Below are 18,807 nucleotides of genomic sequence, written 5' to 3'. Positions count from 1 at the left end.
AATAAATGACAGGGAGTGCCACAACTGTGTGCTTAGCTGTTCTCTGTAGGGGAAGCTGGTCTGTTTTTGCAGGTTACTGGAACTGCACCTTTCTTCCTAGGTTCTATACTCTGTGCTAAAGACTCCGTTTGCATATGCTTTAGCTCTGATGTCCTGTACCATATAAACAGCCTTCACATTATCCTCTCCAAGTATGCATATGAAGTCTGTGGAAATATTTCTTTTTCCTTTCTGTTCCCTTAGCTACATTACTGTTAGCATAGGACACTGAACAGAGCTAAGAATCTCAGCTGAGGTCCTGGCAGAAAGGAGCTGGACATCTTCCTTTTGCAGGGCTGCAGAGCAGACTGGAAAAGAAATCCAGAAACCTGGAGAGGGCCCAGAAATGCAAAGGAAAATGTTGTTCTCCTAATTACGGGAGAAGTGAGATTCAAGGTTTCATGTAAATAAGTCTTATTGAGGGGTCATAGGATCCCAATTATCCAGTGTTCAAAGATCACACTCTTCTCAGCCATCCCTTAAGGAAATAGCGTATGAGTCCTATCTTCATCATGGAAAAAAAAACCAAAAGGTAGAAACACTATTCAACCTTCCTATCTTCCCTCAGCAATACCCAGTAATTGGGAATGCTGGTAACGATAACTGGATGTCATCTGTGACCTACAGGGCTTAATGAAGAAGAAAATCTCTCTAACATTTGGAAGAGCATCTAAATCCCCATGCTGAAGCAGTGCAGTGCTGTGGAGTCATAACTGACAATTGTACTAAATATACTAGTAAAGGGATGGGAGGGTAGCTGTGACCAGTCTACAGCAGCATTCCCTAGTGCTGCTAACTTTGATACATTTTTCATGGCTACTAAAACAGACTCGGTTCTGCCATAGACCTGACTAGATAACCACTTGAAGAAATGGAAGAAGGGATCAAACAGAGCTCATTTAAAGTTCAGGTGATTGCAACCGCTTTAAAATTTCTTTGCTGTTCTTAAGGGCTTTGGGTACCCACAGATGTGGAAATGTCATGAACCTGCAAGAGAGAGAAGGAAGATGTGAATGCAAGCTTGAGTAGACTAAGTCCATAACTGTTTAGTTTTCGGTTGAGTATAGAGCTGTGTTCCCTCACTGGGATGGATGGAGTCGCTCATTTTTACCTCAGGGAGTGAAAATTCCAGCATGTTGATACAACTACTTACTGTCCTTCCTTCTAGCAAATACTGCTATGTACATGAGTGTGGCAGAAACACACAGAGGGATTGAACCTAGATACAGTTCCAACCACTTCCATGCAGGGATTCTGAGTCCTGACACGTGGGAATTTTACTGAAAAAAATGTCAATAAAGAACCTTTTGATTTTTGGACCCCCCCCCCCCCCCATAACATACCAGTTTCAGGAAGGATGGGATTTCTAGATGAAACTAGTAAGAAAAACTCATGCTTGCTTTTAGACTAGCTGGCACTTGAGAGTCAGGTTCTTGTTCCCTGAGGGGAACAAGAAACATGGGCCCAGGCCTTACACTGCATCAGACCAGAGAGCTGAAATAAAATGAGTTAGCAAGTGAACAGTCATTGGGCTGTTGGCTATGCTGGACAAGGCTTCCCTTGACCCCTGCTGCTGGAGCTGTTCCACTTTGTATAAAATATTAATTATTTGTTGGGGCAGAGATGTAGAGCTTAGTCTCCCCAATTCCAGATGATTGCTCTAACCACCATGCTACAGAGTCAATCTTTTCCTCTGGCCCAATGAATATTTAATGATTTATACAAATGGAAAAACTCCAGCAGAAGAAAAAGAGTGAGAGAGACATGTTCATTCATATGGATATTTCATAATGTCTCCCTGTGACCAACGTGTAGTACCCATGCCAAGGACCTTTACAGTGAGTAAAATCAGCCGGAGGACCAGGGGAGACAACACAAGTGTGAAACAGTGGGTACACACTGCCTGTGCCTCAGGGCAGTTTCTGAGCAGCACAGACCCAGTCTGATTCATATTTCAGTGAAGCCCCTCTTCTGTGAGGGCCATGATCAAAATGATGATGCCAGAGCCAAGAGTATGGGCTGCTTCACCTTGACTGAGAGCCCCAAGGCTCTGTAAGTGGGAGTTGCAGTAACTCACAGCTGCTGTGGTTCAATGCGGGGCCAGGCTTCAGTGGACTTCAGATACACGTGAAATGCTAGATACGTGGCATGTGTAGCAGCTGCAGCCTTGCCCCGTAGCCAAGGCAGGATCACCTCAGGTTGGCAGCACCAGCTAAGAGACAGTCATAGAAGTGCTGATTTTTTTTTCTTTTTTTTTCTTTTCTTTCTTTTCTTTCTTTTTTTTTTTTCTTTTTTTTCTTTTTCTTTATTTTATTTTATTTTGCCTAGGGAAATAAGCATTATTTTAGACTAGTCCAGCAAAGGGCTATCTTAGCACTCCATATGGGTATTTTTTTCCACCTCAGAAGCAGCAGAGAAGAGCTTAAGATTTGCCAGTAACAACCCAGATGAACCTACCTCTCTGGGGTTTTAGGTGACATAACCCAGCATGCCATACCCTAGCTTAGGCTTCTGTAATCAAAATAAGCAGATGAGGGCATGCCACTCAGCATGCTTGCATACTGCTGTTTCTCCCAATAGAGTGAATCAGATTTTTTGTTTGTTTTTAGCGGGACCCCATCCATTCTGATATTACACCAAAAGGCACCAGGCATCCTTCTTGCCCTCAAAATAAGCTGCCATGTAGCACAGGTCTTGCACCTCACACCAGCCTCATGCTGCCCTGGCAGTACCTTCTGACAGGCCTGATGAAATGACTACGTCTGCTGGTCGGCCCTGATACATTGCCATCCTGGGTGACAGCCTGTGCTTCCCAGCAAGGTGTCCCCTGCCTGGGGGACACCAGGTGGCTTGTGGTGCTGTTCTCAGGCCTGTGCTTATGACATAAGGCCTAAGGGGTGGCCCGGTTGCCGTGGTGGGCACCGGCATGGCAGCAGTGCCCTCTGCCGTGCTCAGCTCCACACTGCGTGTTGGGGAAGGTCAGCCCTGGTGGCCAGCTGGGCCCATGGTTGTGGCACCAGGCCCTTGCGTTTAGTGAGAGATGTTTGCAGCTGGCTTGCTAGGGTGCTTTTGTATCAGGGCCGAATTCATTACCGCCTAATTGAATAGTTATTGTGAAAAGCCTGTCAGGCAATTAAACCAAGATGGCTATTTGCAAGGCAGCTGCCCTGATTTGCTTGGTACGGCATTCAAAAAGTTCTGAGGCTGGAAAGTCCCTCCTGTGGGAGGCAAACTGGGAGAGGGTTTTTCCTCCCCTCACCTCAAAAAAAGAAAAGAGAAAAAAGATTGAATTTGAATTTAAAACAGAATTACTGATGCTAGCTGCTGTCACCTTCACAGGGAAGACTACTGCTGGCAATGTGAGCCCTCATGAAAGGCTTTCCAGCCAGCCTCCTCCTTGCCTCCTACTGTGCAGCTTTTCGACTGCTCTTCCCCTCAAAAATGCCCAGAGCCAGCTGCATGGCTGCCTGATGCCTTCCTTTCTACTAGGGCACAGTGCTTACTGCATTAGCATCATCTGTGCCCCTTAATGCTGAGATATATCAGGACAGAAGATGTGATCATTCTATCTGACTTCTTCCGTCATGACTGTGGCATTTCACTGTCCAACCCTTATGCTTTGTATCTGGCCCCTGAGGGAGGAGGTGACACATGAGGAGGATCAGGCCTTGACAGTGTAAGCTGGGGAAGGGGTCCAGTCGCCCACATGGTTTTCCAGGGTGGGCTGCGACTCCTGGTCTTTCCAGCCATGCAGGGCCATGATTTAGCAGGCTTCCAGGTAGAGAGGAAGCTGTTCTGCAACAGCGATGCCATGCCACATTGTTTCCAAGTAGAGATTTGCCATCAGGCCACTCTTAGTTGACAACCTGCTCCTGTTGAAATGAGCAGCAAGGCTCACCAGCTGTATGTATTGGAAATATTAATATCTTTGATGCAAAGAGTTGATGTTGATGTAGCAACTGCTGGGGACATTTATCAACAAGATGGCTGTGGAAGACTTGACAACAGCTGCTTAATTAATTTTAGCATCAAATTTGCAGAGCCTTGGTGTATGAAGATGGACTAAAACAAACTAATGATCTTTAAATGAAATTTCTCTTCAATTTAAATACAGCGTGGGAAGATGGCAAAGGGAAGGAAAACAGACATTTTATATCCTCTCCTTGCTTGTAATTCTCTGCTTTCAGCTAGATCAATATCATTTCATGCTGGAGATGGAGGCTGCCTCTGGTTTCCATGGCAATCTAGGTTATTGGAGGCTTGCAGGCTCCATGAATCCCTGATTTATCAGCCTTCTAGGGTTTAATAATGGAGACCAGCAGTCAGGCAGCTTATGAATGGCACATGTCGTTTGGACTGCGGGGAGAGAGAGGCGGGAGTGTGCTTTGTAGTAAGGGCTGGAGCAATTTGTTTTCCTGTCACTGACAGCTGAAGGGGGAGGAGTACAGGGGGAGGAGCAGTGCATAAATTCTGGAAGCAGTGAAGGAATTTCTAGACCTTTTTGCAGCAGTTATGGAAGATTTCTTTCTCTGACCTCTTTTCCTTGGCCAGCTTTGCTGGTACAGGAACAGAGAGCAACTATATAGCCTATCCTGTATGACATGGTGGGAGCAGTGAGATTTCAAAAGCTCTGGCGCCCTGCATGCTTCTGACTCTTCTTAACCCTCTTTACTTCAGGATCAGCAGTGTGTGAATACCAGCATTCTGCCACTATTTTTGGTTTATTTTTCTCTTGTTACCCATCTGACCACCATTGCGAGGCTGATCAACAGAGCCATAGATGGGCAGACCTTTGAGGGACTCATCTGGCTACCAGACTTCTGTCACTCAATATGCTACTGTAGTATCTGCTACTCCAAACCCAAACCTCCATCCTGAGATTGCTGTAACCTTCACTCCCTGAATTAACTACCTTCTTAGCAATGCTCTGGTTGTATAGGAATTGCTGTCAGTCACTTAAATTAAGTGCTGCTCTTGCTCACTTAGCCACAATCTGCCCTGGGCATTTGCATTCCCTTTTATATGCTCCTTCCTCTGCTTTCTCCCCTGTGTTCACATAGGGCAGCCACAACAGAGAGGCTAAAGAATAAATGGATACATCTTGTCAAGACCCCAGTACTCTTTCCTCTTCTACCTTTCTATTTCCAAACCATCCTCCAGAACTTAACCCTGCAAGGAGGAAAACAGGTGACACAGAGGAGGACTATTATATGAGTTGGAACATCTTTTTTTCAAAATACATATGTCAACAGCAGCTGCCAAGTGTTATATTCCACAGCTGGAAGCAAATAAAAACCTGTTTGTTCAAGCTGTTTGAATCACAAGGTATTTAAGGAATTCAAAAGAGTAGGCTTTCTGGTCTGTAGGACATATGTAAAATCGGCAGGGAAGAGAAGAGTAAAGGATAAGTTGTGGGTTATTTGCTCTCAGGTCTTCCTATTTCAGGGAAACCGAAGTCACAAATGCCTTTCTTCTACCTGCCTTCTTGCAATATTTGGGGGTAAGGGAAGATATTATCAGGCTTGCTGTACCTGCAGTTTTGGCCTGAGATTGGATTTAATGGAATTTCTGAGACTGTTGGCTCCTTCAAAAATTGCAGGCCTTTTTGCTGAGTACCAAGCTCAAGGCACCACATCTGTGAAAGTGCCATGGTATCCATAGTGGTTGATGGAGAGCCTGGAAGGAAGAACAGAGGTGATTCATCTTCCTGGGTATACCATAACTTCTTGTTTGACCACAGCCCTGCTCTTCACACTTTACTTACTTTAAAGTGCAGATAAAAGCATTTACTTTCCTTACTGGGACACCACAAGGATGAAATACTTCCATGGCTGTGAGTTGGGCCATTGTTATAGTGATGACGACCAGGTAAATATTTTTGTTGTTGGTTGCCTTGAGCAATTTGGAAGGTCGCAATGGAGGCAGCTCTTGACCTGCACAAATGTATAGGCTCATGAAAGATAAAGTCTCTCTATGATCCAGATATTATATCCAAAAAGACCACTACATTACTTCATTGGAAAGTCATGTAGTGGAAAATGAAGAACTGTGCTCTAACTGTCCCCAAAGAGGCACTTTTGACTCTGATATACCGTCTTTTTAGGAGTGGATGTAGAGTCTGGTAGCTTGGAAGCTCGGTAGAGGGGAGTCTTTCTGCTCCAGCAGGGTACTCTGAAAAACAGGTTACTGAGAAACTGACTGGGGATCAGATCACCTCTGATCCCAGCTCTGCCACTGACAGCCTGGAAGACCCCAAGCAAGTCACCTCCCTTTTCTGCATTTCAGGCTCCCTGGCTGTAAAGAGTGTGGAGCCTTGCTATAAGCCTGCCAAAGACAACAGCGTGTAGCTACTTGAGGGGAGGCCACTCAATACCAATTGAAGACAATTGCCTGCAGGCACCTTTATACTAAAAAGATTTCTTTACCACCGTTTCAGCCACTGTACTACACAGACTCCAGCCTCCTGACCACTTTATAGTCTAAAAGAGCACCTCAAAATAAACACCATGATAGATCATACTGGTACCAGGTTGGAGCACCTGTCCTCCCCAGGGCTGCACTTGCTTACAGTGGTGATGGTGGCTAAGAGCGAGGCACTATTCATAAAGGAGATCTCGCTGTCTGAAAAATGTAAGACTGATAAGCTCCTCCTAATCCTAGATGGACTGCAAAATGGCCCAGTTATAGGTACTGTACACAAAGTTTTGGATTGCTGTAGGCAAACCAGAAGTGCTGGTAGCAGGCAGGAATAAAGCACCAAACAGCAGGAGGCATATCATCTGCCTCAGCTTTCAGGCTTGGCTCTGGCCATGTGTATGGAAAGGCAATGGCAGTGGAAGAAAGAAACAGAGGCACTTCTTTCCCATTCTCCGGGAAGCAAAAACGTTTGCAACTGTAGCTGTAACAGGGTTACAGCTCACATTCAAAAGGAGTATCCCCCCTTTTCTCTCCACCCTCTTCCTCTTCCACCACTCCCATTTCTCTGGAGACCTTACAGCTCCTGCCCCTTAGCCAAAGTTGGAGTTTCCATGGCAACCAGGCAGCTGGTGTCTAGACACTGTGAAAGATGCTTTGCAATTGAGCTGAGAGCCTAGCTCCCCTCCGTGTCCCCCTCCTTGGTCTCCCCTCCCCACTGCTCCCTTCAGTTCCATTTGCTGCACACATGAATGCCAACACAGGATGGGATTTCCGTGGTGCTGGGGGAAAGAGAGGCACGGGGTGGGAGGGGAAATCCCTGAGCCACTGTCTCATCAGCCTGACAAAGCGCAAAGGCAGCTGGGGTGACAGAACTGGGGCTGACTCTCCTCAGAGGATTTAGCAGGATCAGAAAAAGAGGCAACCGTCCAAGCTTGGACCAAAGTCATCAACTGTGGGACTACCAGACGTTGTTTTTCTTCTCCCTGATAAAACAACTGAGTTTGGCATGCATGGGGCTGAAACAGAGCTTAGGCAGTGCAGGAGTGGGAGGTCTAAAATGCCCCATATTGTGGATATATCACCTTTTCATTTTAACCTTAATAGGCCCTGTTTTAACCACCCCCTTTCAATATGCCATGGGCCCTCTTTATCTGCAAAATCTATGAGAACAGCACACACTACTTTGATTTTCTACTTCTTAGCCTGCTTCTTTCCAGTAATTACTGGGCAACTTCCCTAGCCATCCTGGCTACTACTTGCTGTGGGGCCATCCCTCCCCACCACTGTCTTACTGGGTTTGTCAAGGGGAAGCAGACCTTCCTTCCACTGCATGCCTGTAAGGACCCCCAGAGATCACAGGAACCTAGAGATACCTTGAATCCATCTATAGCAAGGGAGAAGTTCAGCGGGGGCTTGAGAGTGACTCTGCAAGGCAGCCCCCTGGACCAGAGAGAGACATTCGTCTGAAATCCCCAGTTTTCCACCTCTAAGTGTTTTGCTGGGCCAGTGTATACCTGTCAATTTTCAGAAGCAGTGAGTAGGGAGGACGGAGGATTTTAGCACTGTGGATGATGCATAATAGGGCTGACTGCAATGGGCTAACTTGGATCAGGAAGAGAACAGTATAAGCAACAGCTCTGAACCTTAACTGCATCTCATTTCAGCATCTCAGACCTACTGTAGTCTGCCTGGAACTGGCTTCTGGCTGGCTAGAAGGACAGATGGATCAGGACAGATGAATCAAGCTGTGAAGCCTGGATTCAATCTGGATCCATGTGTCATTAAAACTAAGAGTGGCTCAGGTCAGGGATTTTAAATGGGGCCTTCTATAACCCAGCACCACTTACCCTCCAAAAAAAATGTCTCTAAGCAGAGCTATCTCTGGGGCAGATCCTGGAAGGATACTGCTTATGACAACACAGTAAAACCTGGATTAATATTTGAGAGCAAAGAGAAGACCTGGCAAGGCACAGGTTTTCCAGTCCCATCTCTGGCCAAGTTGTAGCTGGCAGAGGACAGAGAGGGAAAGACATGAGCATGGCAAACACTGGCTTTGAACCCATATCATGCCCAATGTTGAGAAAGTACAGAGATTGAGGAGAGTGGGGGATACTTTAACATGAAGGAATGGGAGAGTTCCATCAGAGTGATCAATATTAGCAATAATTATGAAAACAATGTGAAAGCAGCAAAAGCAAAATCCCTACATCCATTATAGAATCCCAGAGTGTTTGTGCAATTTCTTTTCTCTTGGCATCAGCCATAGTAATTTAAAGATCTGCAATGGAACAGAGAGGAAAAGAAGAACAAAACCCAAGCCACCAGCCACAAAAGAAATGATCAGCAGAGAGGTTACTGCTACTGTGGTCATAAGCTGATGTCTGCTCTGACATAATTAATCTTGGCAAGTCAGACAGGAGCTGGGTAGGTCCCAAGAGACAATGTTTTACCCGGAAATCCACTCAACCTAATTTCACTAATGTAGGGCAGTAGAGAGACTTGGAGCAGAGCCTGCACGCTCAGCCATTAAAGCACAGCATAGGCAAAGGCAGCTGGAAGTACCACCATCTAGCAAAACTGCTGCTTGCCTGCCTGCTTCAGCTTTTGCTGCATATGTTTGAGGCATTTGCTCACCAGCAGGGCTCACAGACATGATTCTCACCCATTCCAGGAAATAAATGGAGTGCTGAGGGGCAGCAACTCTCTAAGACCTGATTTCAGCAAGGATCTGCAGTTCATTCCCCTATCATTTCTTTTCTCTGGGCAAGGCACTTAAAATTCCCTGGCAGATGCCTACAGAAGCTGTAGGTATGGAGCACCTTTCAGCTCCTTGCCCTTAAGCTGGGAAGCAAACACACGTCAGCCTCTCTCACTTGAGCAATAGCAGCTTAAGGTTTGTGTGAAGGCTCTGAGGCTACCCAAAAGGTTTATCAAATAGGCTACCCCTTTCAGAGTCCTAGATTAAAGTGAGATCAGTGGCAGCTCAGCTCATAGATGCTTGTCTCCACTGCAAAATTATCCCACACAATAGAATGATTTGGACAGAGGAAATCACATTAGATTTAGAAAGACCAAAATAGAGTGCAAAGCTGCAAACTAAAATGTCAAAGCAGTGTATGGGGGCCCCAGGGCTGGAATAACCAGGGACAGTGTAAGTGATGAAGTGATGACTGAAGAGCCTTAAAAGAACTGTAAGGGTGATGGTTGCAAGCACAGACTAGCAGTTTGTTTTTCTTCTTTCTTTTCTTTCTTTCTTTCTTTTTTTTTTAAAAAAAAAAAAAAAAAAAACTTTTTGACCTAGCCATTCCTGCTTTATCCTTCAGGACATATTTTCTTTTCCTCCAAGCTTCTTTTGCTTCTTAGTATAGCTTAGCCTCTTCACCTCTTCTTCTGTCTGCTTCTCACACATTTTGTGTTCTCCTTTTGTGAGTTTGAGGTCTTTTGCTTTGTCTCTATGCGTGGGATGCGCTAGAACAAATATGGAAGTCTCTATCCATGCTACTCTCTTTAGCTTGCTAGGGAAAAATACAGGTTCTCCCAGGCTGCAATTCCTCTTGTCCTAAAGTAGACATCTAAATCAGTCAAGTTAATAGAATCCAGTAACTTGAAAGGGAGCACAGGATGAGAAGAACAGCTGGAGATGTCTATGTGCAGACATCTAAAATTGGTTGAGGTGCACACCATCTCCCACTTCAAGTTTCCCATTTCATGATCTTTCCAGATGCATCTGGGCTGCCCCAGTGAGGATCCACCTAATAACTCAATGCCTCCTGCTTGTTCTGTGCCTTGCAAGTGGGCATAGAAGATTCGTCTTGTGTAAGGAGATCTCACAGTGCTGGTATGTTCAGAAGGGGAGGCAGCTTTAGATGGGTGGAAATACAGCCACCTAGAATGACACGCTTTTGTTTCTAAAGCAGGAGATGGAACATTTTGCCTAAGTGGCCTGAAGTCTCTCCTGCATTTTTGTCATCTTTTATGCCTATTCTAACAAAGTGCAGAGTGCTTATAAAGTGAAAACACTGTACCGTCGTAGATGTATAACCATATCTGTTCACTACAAACTAACACATATGACAGCCCGGAGTTCGAGGAAATGGTAAATTGAAACTAGTACTGGGTAAAAGGCAACATAACAGATAGCACCTCTGATCTGTGATTCTACTATGATCTGTGAATCTAGTAATCTCTTCAAGGAGAGGAGAGAGCAGCACCTAGCAGTCCTCTACTAGGACACTGAAAAGTAGACAGAAGAAAAACCCAGAGAACATGCTGCAGAAATATCCTGCATCAAACGAACTGGTGAAGGGTCAATCAGAAAAATCATTTCACCTCTTCCTGTGAATCAGAAAGTGCAATTAACTGGCCCTGATGTCAGCAGGGTTATACTGCATTGCTCCCATTCCACAGTGAGAATCCTTTCCTTTCACCACTATGATTTACCAATGCCACAGCTTGAACTTTATTTTTCTTTCTGATTTGTATATCCTTCATGACATCACTTCTTACTGAAGTTCATTACTAAATGACAACAGGTTTCTTCTGGATCCTAGAGGTCAATGAAATGCTAATGCTGGTGAGAAATAAGACAGAGTTTAGTGGCAACAGGATGCAAGGGTACATAAGATATTTCACCTCATTGCTCTAGAGGCATTCACGAAAGAGGGGGGAGTGGGTAGCTGAGTTCTGCTTGACACTTCTTATTGGGAAGGTAGACCTCTTGTTTATATTTAGGCCATCCACACTACTGGAAATGTGCTTATTTGCCATGTGTCCGATGTTTTCTTTCTCTCATTCATCTTTGTTCTGCACAAGACTTGAGTATGTGGTGAAGTGACTTTCAATCTTTTCTGCTACTCCTTGACTTCAAAATCAGTCTAGATGGTTTCAGCCATGGTGAAAAAACGAGTAATCCCTGGGCTGCTTCAGCAAAGAGGCATCTGCCTACCACTAACTGCTCCTCAAGAGAAGCAACAGGGGTAGCCAGGACTTCTATACAAGTTCTCCACCACCTGAGGATCTCTGGGTGCCACCAGCACTCACTGGAAATTAGTTTTGCCACTGCAGTGCTGTAACAGGGAATATAACATAGCAGAAAATTGTGTTTTAACCTGTTTATCCTAAGAGTAAGAACAGTGCAAGAAACATTGTGAGCTACCCCGTGTGACCTTCAGATTGCCAGCTCCCCCACTTCAAATACAACCAATTTTACTGCCTGTGTTGCTAGCACAATTGTGAAGAGCCTACTATTGTAGTAGCAGGAACCCAGTTTCAGCTGCTGGTGTAATGGGAGAATCAGTGTTACTTAACAGTTTGTGTGAATTGGCCAAGGCACTCAATATCGGAGCAGGTACTCAGGGCCTCTCAGTGTCTACTCTGGTACTTGCTATGTCACGTGTCCTTCTGTTGTGCTACCTTGAAGAGACTGTGGGGATTTCTGGCTAAACTGTGGACATTTTTGATGGGAAGCCACAAAAAGTTTTAAACATAATGAAACATTAGTGGGTGGTGGTTATGTTCCTCAGGCTTCATTGCCTATCCTATGTTGTACAGATTATGCCTTTCCATTTGTCTTGCATTTAACTGTGAGAAAAGACAGGTTTTGCCTCTCTAGGGTCTGTCAGAGCCTTACAGTTTGCTTTGCTGCTGGCTAACAATAGTCTTTAGGCTCAGACTTTGGCTTAGATGGTCATGCACTGAGGTTCTGCACTCAACTCTGTAACTCAGCGCGTCTCCTGTTATAAATGCATTGCAAAAGAGTAGAAATGAAAATGCTCCCCTCCCTTCCCAATAGTGTGTGATCAAGTTATTAAGGAAAATTGGTAAAACTTGGGGCAACTTGACCTGCTTTGCCTTCCAAGCATACTTGAATCCTATTTTAATCAATAGTGTATTTTGCCATTGAATCCTATTTTTATCAATAGCCTGTTTAGTCTTTAGCTCATAGTTGTAGCAGCACTCTATATAGAAGGAATTCTTAAGTAGCACTTAGTTTTGTTGCACAGTGTTAGGGGAAAGCAAGGTCCTGGATGCTTTTGCTGTCAAGGAGTTTGCAGCACCAGGGGCTAAAGACGTGCTACTGGGCCATATTGCCACAGACTTTATTTTTGGAAAAAACAGCAGTAGGAATTCAATAAGACAAAAAGTGTTTGATGATCCAGTAGCAGAGCTTTAGTTAAATTGATTCATGGCTGGGAGTTGCACACGTCTTACAAATGATCCATATGGAAACAGTGCGTAGGGAGGTATTTAAAAGAGTGGCTAAAAAGCTGAGGAGGAGGGGGAAGTGAGGATGCACCTGTTGCCAGTGTTGGAAGCAAACACAAGTCTGCCATCTGATGGCATTGAAGGGACAGGCCAAAAGACATAATTAGTCTCAATAAGAAGAGGTTCACATCCCAATTAGCATTCTCACTAATGCTGAATATGAGTGTGAGGATGGTAATTCTCACAAACTAAACACTGGCATGTGAACATCCATAGCGTTAAACTCACAGCATGGACCATGGCATGGCTTTTGAACATGTCAACTAGCTTTGCCACAGGCTAAAGCTAGTTCTGATCCCCTGTCCAAGGCAGCCACCCTGTTTTGCAGAGTAAGAGAGTTTAGCCATATGGACATGAGCTGTGTGGTTCCAGCTGGCCTTAGGGCCAAAGAACAGTCCCTGGCCTATTTTATTTGCTAGTATAGATGTAATCTGATAGCCCCTCAGAAAACCCAAGAACTATCTGATTCAAAGAGATCCCACAGTCCTCTGTGGAATGACCACTGGAGATACACTGATGCCACAGAGGTATCTCAAGTGCCAACGTCACTGAGGTATGGACATATCAATCTTGTGCACCATCCCGCACTACCCAGCCTTTCAGTGCACCTGCTTCTTTTCCCTGTTCTTTACTCAAATCTGAAATAATACTGCTTGCTTGGCCTCTCCACTGCATGTCTGTGGAAGTCAAGGAGAGATGGGATGGATCAAACCAACTATTCCAGTGCATTAAGACCCTTGTGTCAGCCCTGCAGACCTGGGTGAACGCTTACCTTCATCAGTAAATAGTCATCCACACCAGTGCACATGTTAGTGGTTGTTCTGAAGCAGGGTCAGGAACATGTTAATGTACCTTTATGTCCCTGGAGAAGTTGGTCAGCAACAACCTGGAGACAACTAAATCAGGCCTGCTGCAATAGGGGGTATCTCAAACTGGATGAAGCCAGCAGCAAGATCATTCCAGCCTCAATGACACTCTTTGGTTTACCATGTCCCTCTTGTTTCCTCTTTCTTACCCTCAAGTCTGATCCTTTGTCCAATTCATTGTTATGGGATTGCTATTAGTGTTCATTTTTATTTTTCATGTGAATAGTATGTCAGTACAAGGTGTCTGATTGACAGACAGACCCAGCTTTAGGCTACACTTATTACTAGACAGCTCTGCCTTTGAAAGGAGATCCTAGAGAACTGGAGAGACAGTGGCAACCTCTTTACTGAAGGATCTTGTTTTTGAATATTTAGAGACATTTCTCTAGAACTCTGTTCAGTATAACAGAGAAGATTTCAGAGAAAATTGAATTACATGTTTTAAGATCTTTTCCTATGGATCTTGCAAGCTGCAGGCGTTAGTATAGAGTTTTCTGTTCATGACCTCTTTAAGACTAGGCTGGGAGTAGCAGTAATTAAGGAGGGACAATTCAACACAGGTTGGCATAGTTGGAGGGCCCAATAAGATGGCAATGTATGTGTCTGATCTAGCTCGTTCTACTTTGCAAGCTAAGAGACTAATCAGTGTACTTGATGAAATGAATGATGGTTACCTGCCACATTAGCAGGGAGCAGAGCTCAGGGATCCAGGCAGTTCTTTCAGCTTGTGTGTGCTTTCTGGCAGGGCTAGAAATGTTTTATATGAGCTAGGCACTTGTCTGCTGTACTGAAACCCAGCAAAATTCTGTCCATGTCACAGAAATGCCAGGCACTTTGAGAGACCTGGGTCACTCTGAGAAGAGAGAAGCCTGAAGCCAATGAAATCCATGTGATGACTGTGTGCACGTGCAGAATGCTCTAGATCATGGCTGACTAACCCTGGACCATCTCTTTCTCCACTAGATGCTGTAGAAGAAACCAAACCTACTGAAAGTGCCCAGCAGGAAGAGGTGAAAGAAGAAGAGAGCAAGGCGGACCAAGAAAATGCCTGAACATTAAGAAATGACTCCCCATTGCCCCTCCCTCCCTCCCCCTATCCTCTATCCTTCCTTCCCACCCCAATCTTGATCTCCCCTTTCCTGCTCACACCTGTGAGCCTGTCCATCCCTCTCCCATTCCCACTTAAACCCTTTTTCTCTCTGTGTGGCAAACATTTAAAGAAAAAAAAAGCAGGAAAAATCCCAGTCAAACAGTGTGGCTTAAACATTTCTTTGTTTCTTGGTGTTGTTATGGCGAGTTTTTTGGTAATGATGATCCAATCATTTTGGGAAAATTCTTGCACTGTATCAGAGTTCTTTGACCTGGCGCGTGCGTGTGTCTGTCTGCCCACCGCGAGCGCTCTCTCTCTCTCTCTCTCTCCTCTCTCTCTTTTCCAAGTGTGTGTGTGCAATGTTCTGTTCATCTGAGGAGTCCATACTTATCAAGTGAGTTAAAAACGAAACAGAAAAAAAAATCCTTTTCTTCCTTTTTCAATGTGATGGAATGAACTAAAGAAAAAACAAACCCAACAAACAAATGAAGAAAAAATAATACAAAACCCCAGTTTGTTTTCAGAGCTAAAACGAAAAATGTGCCAATTAGCATAATGCGTGGCTCTAGGCTCCTTTTTCAAACTGAACAGTAATTATAATAAATGAGAACAATGATCATTAATACCACCGTGTCGCATTTCTATGCTGCCTTACATCCTGCTGGCCTGCGTACACAGACCGGTCTTTGATGGGCCATTTGTTGAGTGGACTCCCTCTTTGCTTCTCAGCCACTGCTTTGCCATGGGTCAGTGACAGACTGCTCTCCCTGGCACTGCTAAGGGATTTTTTAAGGGAAGCAGGTTTGGATTTGGGGTTAGGCATTAGCACTGACTAATGTAACAAAAATAGCAGAATTGGTTTTAGGAGAAAAAAAAATAAGTGGCTCTCCAGGAGACCTCTAGACCCTGATTCAGAGAACCATAGCTACCTTGGAAGGATAAACCTGGGGTGCCCTATGGGTCCTGGCAGAAGGACCAACTTTGGTCTAAGCTGAAGCTCTGCTCTCCATTGAAGGCTGAGTGGGGACAGGGGCCATGGGGCCTGCACTTCTCCCAGGGGCGGGGTCACTACTTACCCTGCTAGGCTGGAGTTGGAGAGTTATTCAGTAACATGGTGCAGCCCTCCAGAAATGTTCTTTTTGGCAAAACAAATTGGCCCAATGCATTAAGTAAATCAGAGACATGGGGCCAGGTCAAGGTCCTGTGATGTAAGAGGCAGCTCATGGCACTTTTGAGAAATATCTCACTATTGCTTCCTGGAAAGCACGTGGTTAAACCCAGGTTGCTCACCCAGTTTTAATTAGGGACTAGGTTTTAGTTCTCATTTATGGCCTTTCCCAGCAGCCAGCTAAAAGCTTAGCTCAGGCTTGGCACAGCAGGCAGAGCACCACCTGACAATTCTCCACTACCACTTTCCATGGGGCACAAGATTTTCCTTGGTGCATGCCAACTGAATATCCACCTTTCTCAGTGGATGAGACCTGACAGACTCCCAGCCCTGAGGGAGAGGGCTGTCAGGGTCCGCTGTTCTGTTGATTAACTGTGAGACTGAACAGCTTAAATGTATTATGGGGAAAAAATCTTTCTAAAGCCCTTTCATAAGAGCCCTGTTAAGACTGTAATAAATACTCCGAGTGCTGCTCTTTCACTGCCCTGATTATTATCATGTGCTTTCCCACCAGCTATTGCATGGTTTCTTGGCTGCACTGGAAAAGGCAACTAGGGTGCCCTGCAGTACTGCAGTACAATACTGCTATTTGCAGGACCAGAAATTATTGGCCTCACAGCTGTAACACCAAAGATATGAGTCTGCTGACAACCCCAAAGCACCTCACTGGCTGATGCTTAGAGTGACAGTCTCTATGCCTTCAGAGGGCTGGTTTGTCCTCCCTTTCCCACTCCTTTGTTCTCCTCCATCTCTTTGTTGGAAACAGGGAGAAAAGATGAATGGTGTCTCCTCAGAGATGATCATTTTGAAGTTAGACTGCTCACTGGAAATGCCCTCAAAATGCATCAGGATTCATTTCCATGTGCTTTCTGGCATTGTATAGAAATAAGAGAGAGAGAGAGAGTGGGAGGATTAAAAAAAGAGAGGGAAAGAGAGAGTGGGAGAGAGATTGGACAGAGATTTTTAAAAACAGGGATTAGAGAGAGGAGGAAAAAAGATTTTAGAGTGGATAGATGGATGATAGGGATAGAGAGGGGAGTATAGTTAGTGTAAGAAAGATTAGAGTGAAAAAGATGAGAGAGAGACAGGAAGAAATTAGATATTATGGAGCAATAGATGACTGATAGAGATAGTGAAACGTAGCTAGCTAAAGTAGATTAGACAGACTAAATAGATAGAAAGATGGGCTGACTGACAGATAGGTATTGTGTCATACTTCATAAACAATATATATGCTAATATTCCCATGTCATGATGGGTAGTAAACCCTGAGACACCTTCCAGCCTGACCTCAATTCAGCAAATGTAGCGCGGACATCAGGCATTGCTTGGACCGTATGTCAGGTCTCACAAGCCTGCCTGTTTCCACTGTGGAAGCAGCAGGTGGGTGGATGGTGGATGGGGAGGGAAAGTGCTCTGATGGACACAGTGGGCCAAGGCCCCTTCTGAAGAGGCATGGTATGCTTACTGTTCGTAGCATACAAGATGCCCAGACCAGCTCAGATGTTGTAAATGCTCTGTGTCATTAGTACTGAATCAGGAGACCTGAGATTCAGCTCTCAGGATTTTTGGGAGAGTTGTTTGGGAGGAGGCAGGAAGGAGAGAGCACAGCTTTCATGTAGTCTCATCTCCTGCCATGACCATTTAAAAGGGTTTTCTTAAGGATTGTCTTGCTCACACCTGCAAAGACCATGTGGTCTCCCTACTCTTCTGACTAGATCTCAAACTTTGCATCTTGCCTACCCTTTATTATTACTATTTTTTACTTTATAAGGAAAATAAATCTGCCCCTCATCTTCCTGGACATAGGCCTCCCTCCCTCCCTCAATAAACAGAAACCTTTTTCTCTCCCTGGGGGGATGTTTTATCTTTGCATTTTGCATGTTGCCTCTCTTTGGCTGATGGTTTGGACATCGTGTGTGTTTTGCCATCATTTGTAAGAACATACTTTGCCTTGTTCCTTAGAGAACAAAGGGTTGGGGTGTTGTGTTTTGTTTTTTCCCCACTAAAGGAAAGGAGAACATGGTTACTAATTGTAACCCTAAATAATTTTAATATTAGTTCCTCTCCCTTGGTTCCAATTTAAAACTACTAGCTGTAACCAGGCACCCCCTATCTTTCTTACTGTACAGTGTCCGGATCCTGCCAGAGAGTCAGGGCAAAGAGAGAGTGAGAGAGTGCACAAATAAGCTCTGCCTTGAACAGGCAGTGGTTTATGTGTAATGCTGAAGATCTGTGCAGGAAGCTGGACTATCTTCAGGGTACAGGAAAAGAGCAGAGAAAAGCATTTGGATTTCCTGGAGTTGCCTCTTCAGCCAGATTTGAAAAGGCTGAAAGGGAACAGGGGAAAGGATATAGCATGGGATGGAAACTGGAAGAGCCTCAGAGAACAGGGGCACTTGAGGAAACAATTTTCTAGCATGATATCAAATAAACTAAGAGCAGCACAAGAGACAGAAGGTCCCAGAATCAAAGTAGTGGAGCAGAGTATCCAGCAGAGTAGCTGGAGCTTTTCTAACATTCCAACAGCTGACATGTATTCCCCAGGGAGTATATATCTATTCCTCTTTCCTCTCTCCCTGAAGGATGTGTAGCTTACCTGGAGGTGCCTGTGGTTGTTATTCTATGTATGGAGAGGGAAAGGGATGACAAAAATGATTCATGCTGGGAAGACAGTATCTCACGTGCCATGCTAGGGAAACTTGGAATCCAAGAGGGGCTTTTTTCATGCCTCTGTAGTAAGATATGCTAGTGATCTGCATCTGTACTGAATGCTCATATCAGCTGTTGGCCAGTCAGCTCTTTAAATTTCACCTCATCAAGATTAAGCCTTGGAAAAGTATAAAAATCCAAACATAACACCTCTGTCAATGCAGTACATCATTTGCTTGAATTTGTCTGCTTTGCATTGCATGTGGCATCCACAGACTATCTGCATTGATAGTGTGTAAAAACACAGCTCT

The 18,807-nt window shown here is 44.7% G+C and overlaps 1 protein-coding gene across 1 annotated transcript in view; it reads left to right on the top strand.

Annotated features, from left to right (window-relative positions):
- Positions 1–15,275, top strand: part of GAP43 (growth associated protein 43) — a 56,806-nt gene extending 41,531 nt beyond the window's left edge. The window contains exon 3 of the mRNA XM_062571898.1: positions 14,550–15,275. Within this exon, the coding sequence (XP_062427882.1) occupies positions 14,550–14,638 (89 nt within the window). The 3' untranslated portion in view covers positions 14,639–15,275. The remainder of the gene's footprint in view (positions 1–14,549) is intronic.
- The last annotated feature ends 3,532 nt before the right edge of the window (positions 15,276–18,807 follow it).

Source organism: Rhea pennata, chromosome 1, assembly GCF_028389875.1.
Source record: "Rhea pennata isolate bPtePen1 chromosome 1, bPtePen1.pri, whole genome shotgun sequence".
NCBI lineage: Eukaryota > Metazoa > Chordata > Aves > Rheiformes > Rheidae > Rhea > Rhea pennata.
The sequence above is the reverse complement of the archived record's forward strand: the minus strand, read 5'-3'. Positions and strand labels throughout refer to the sequence as shown.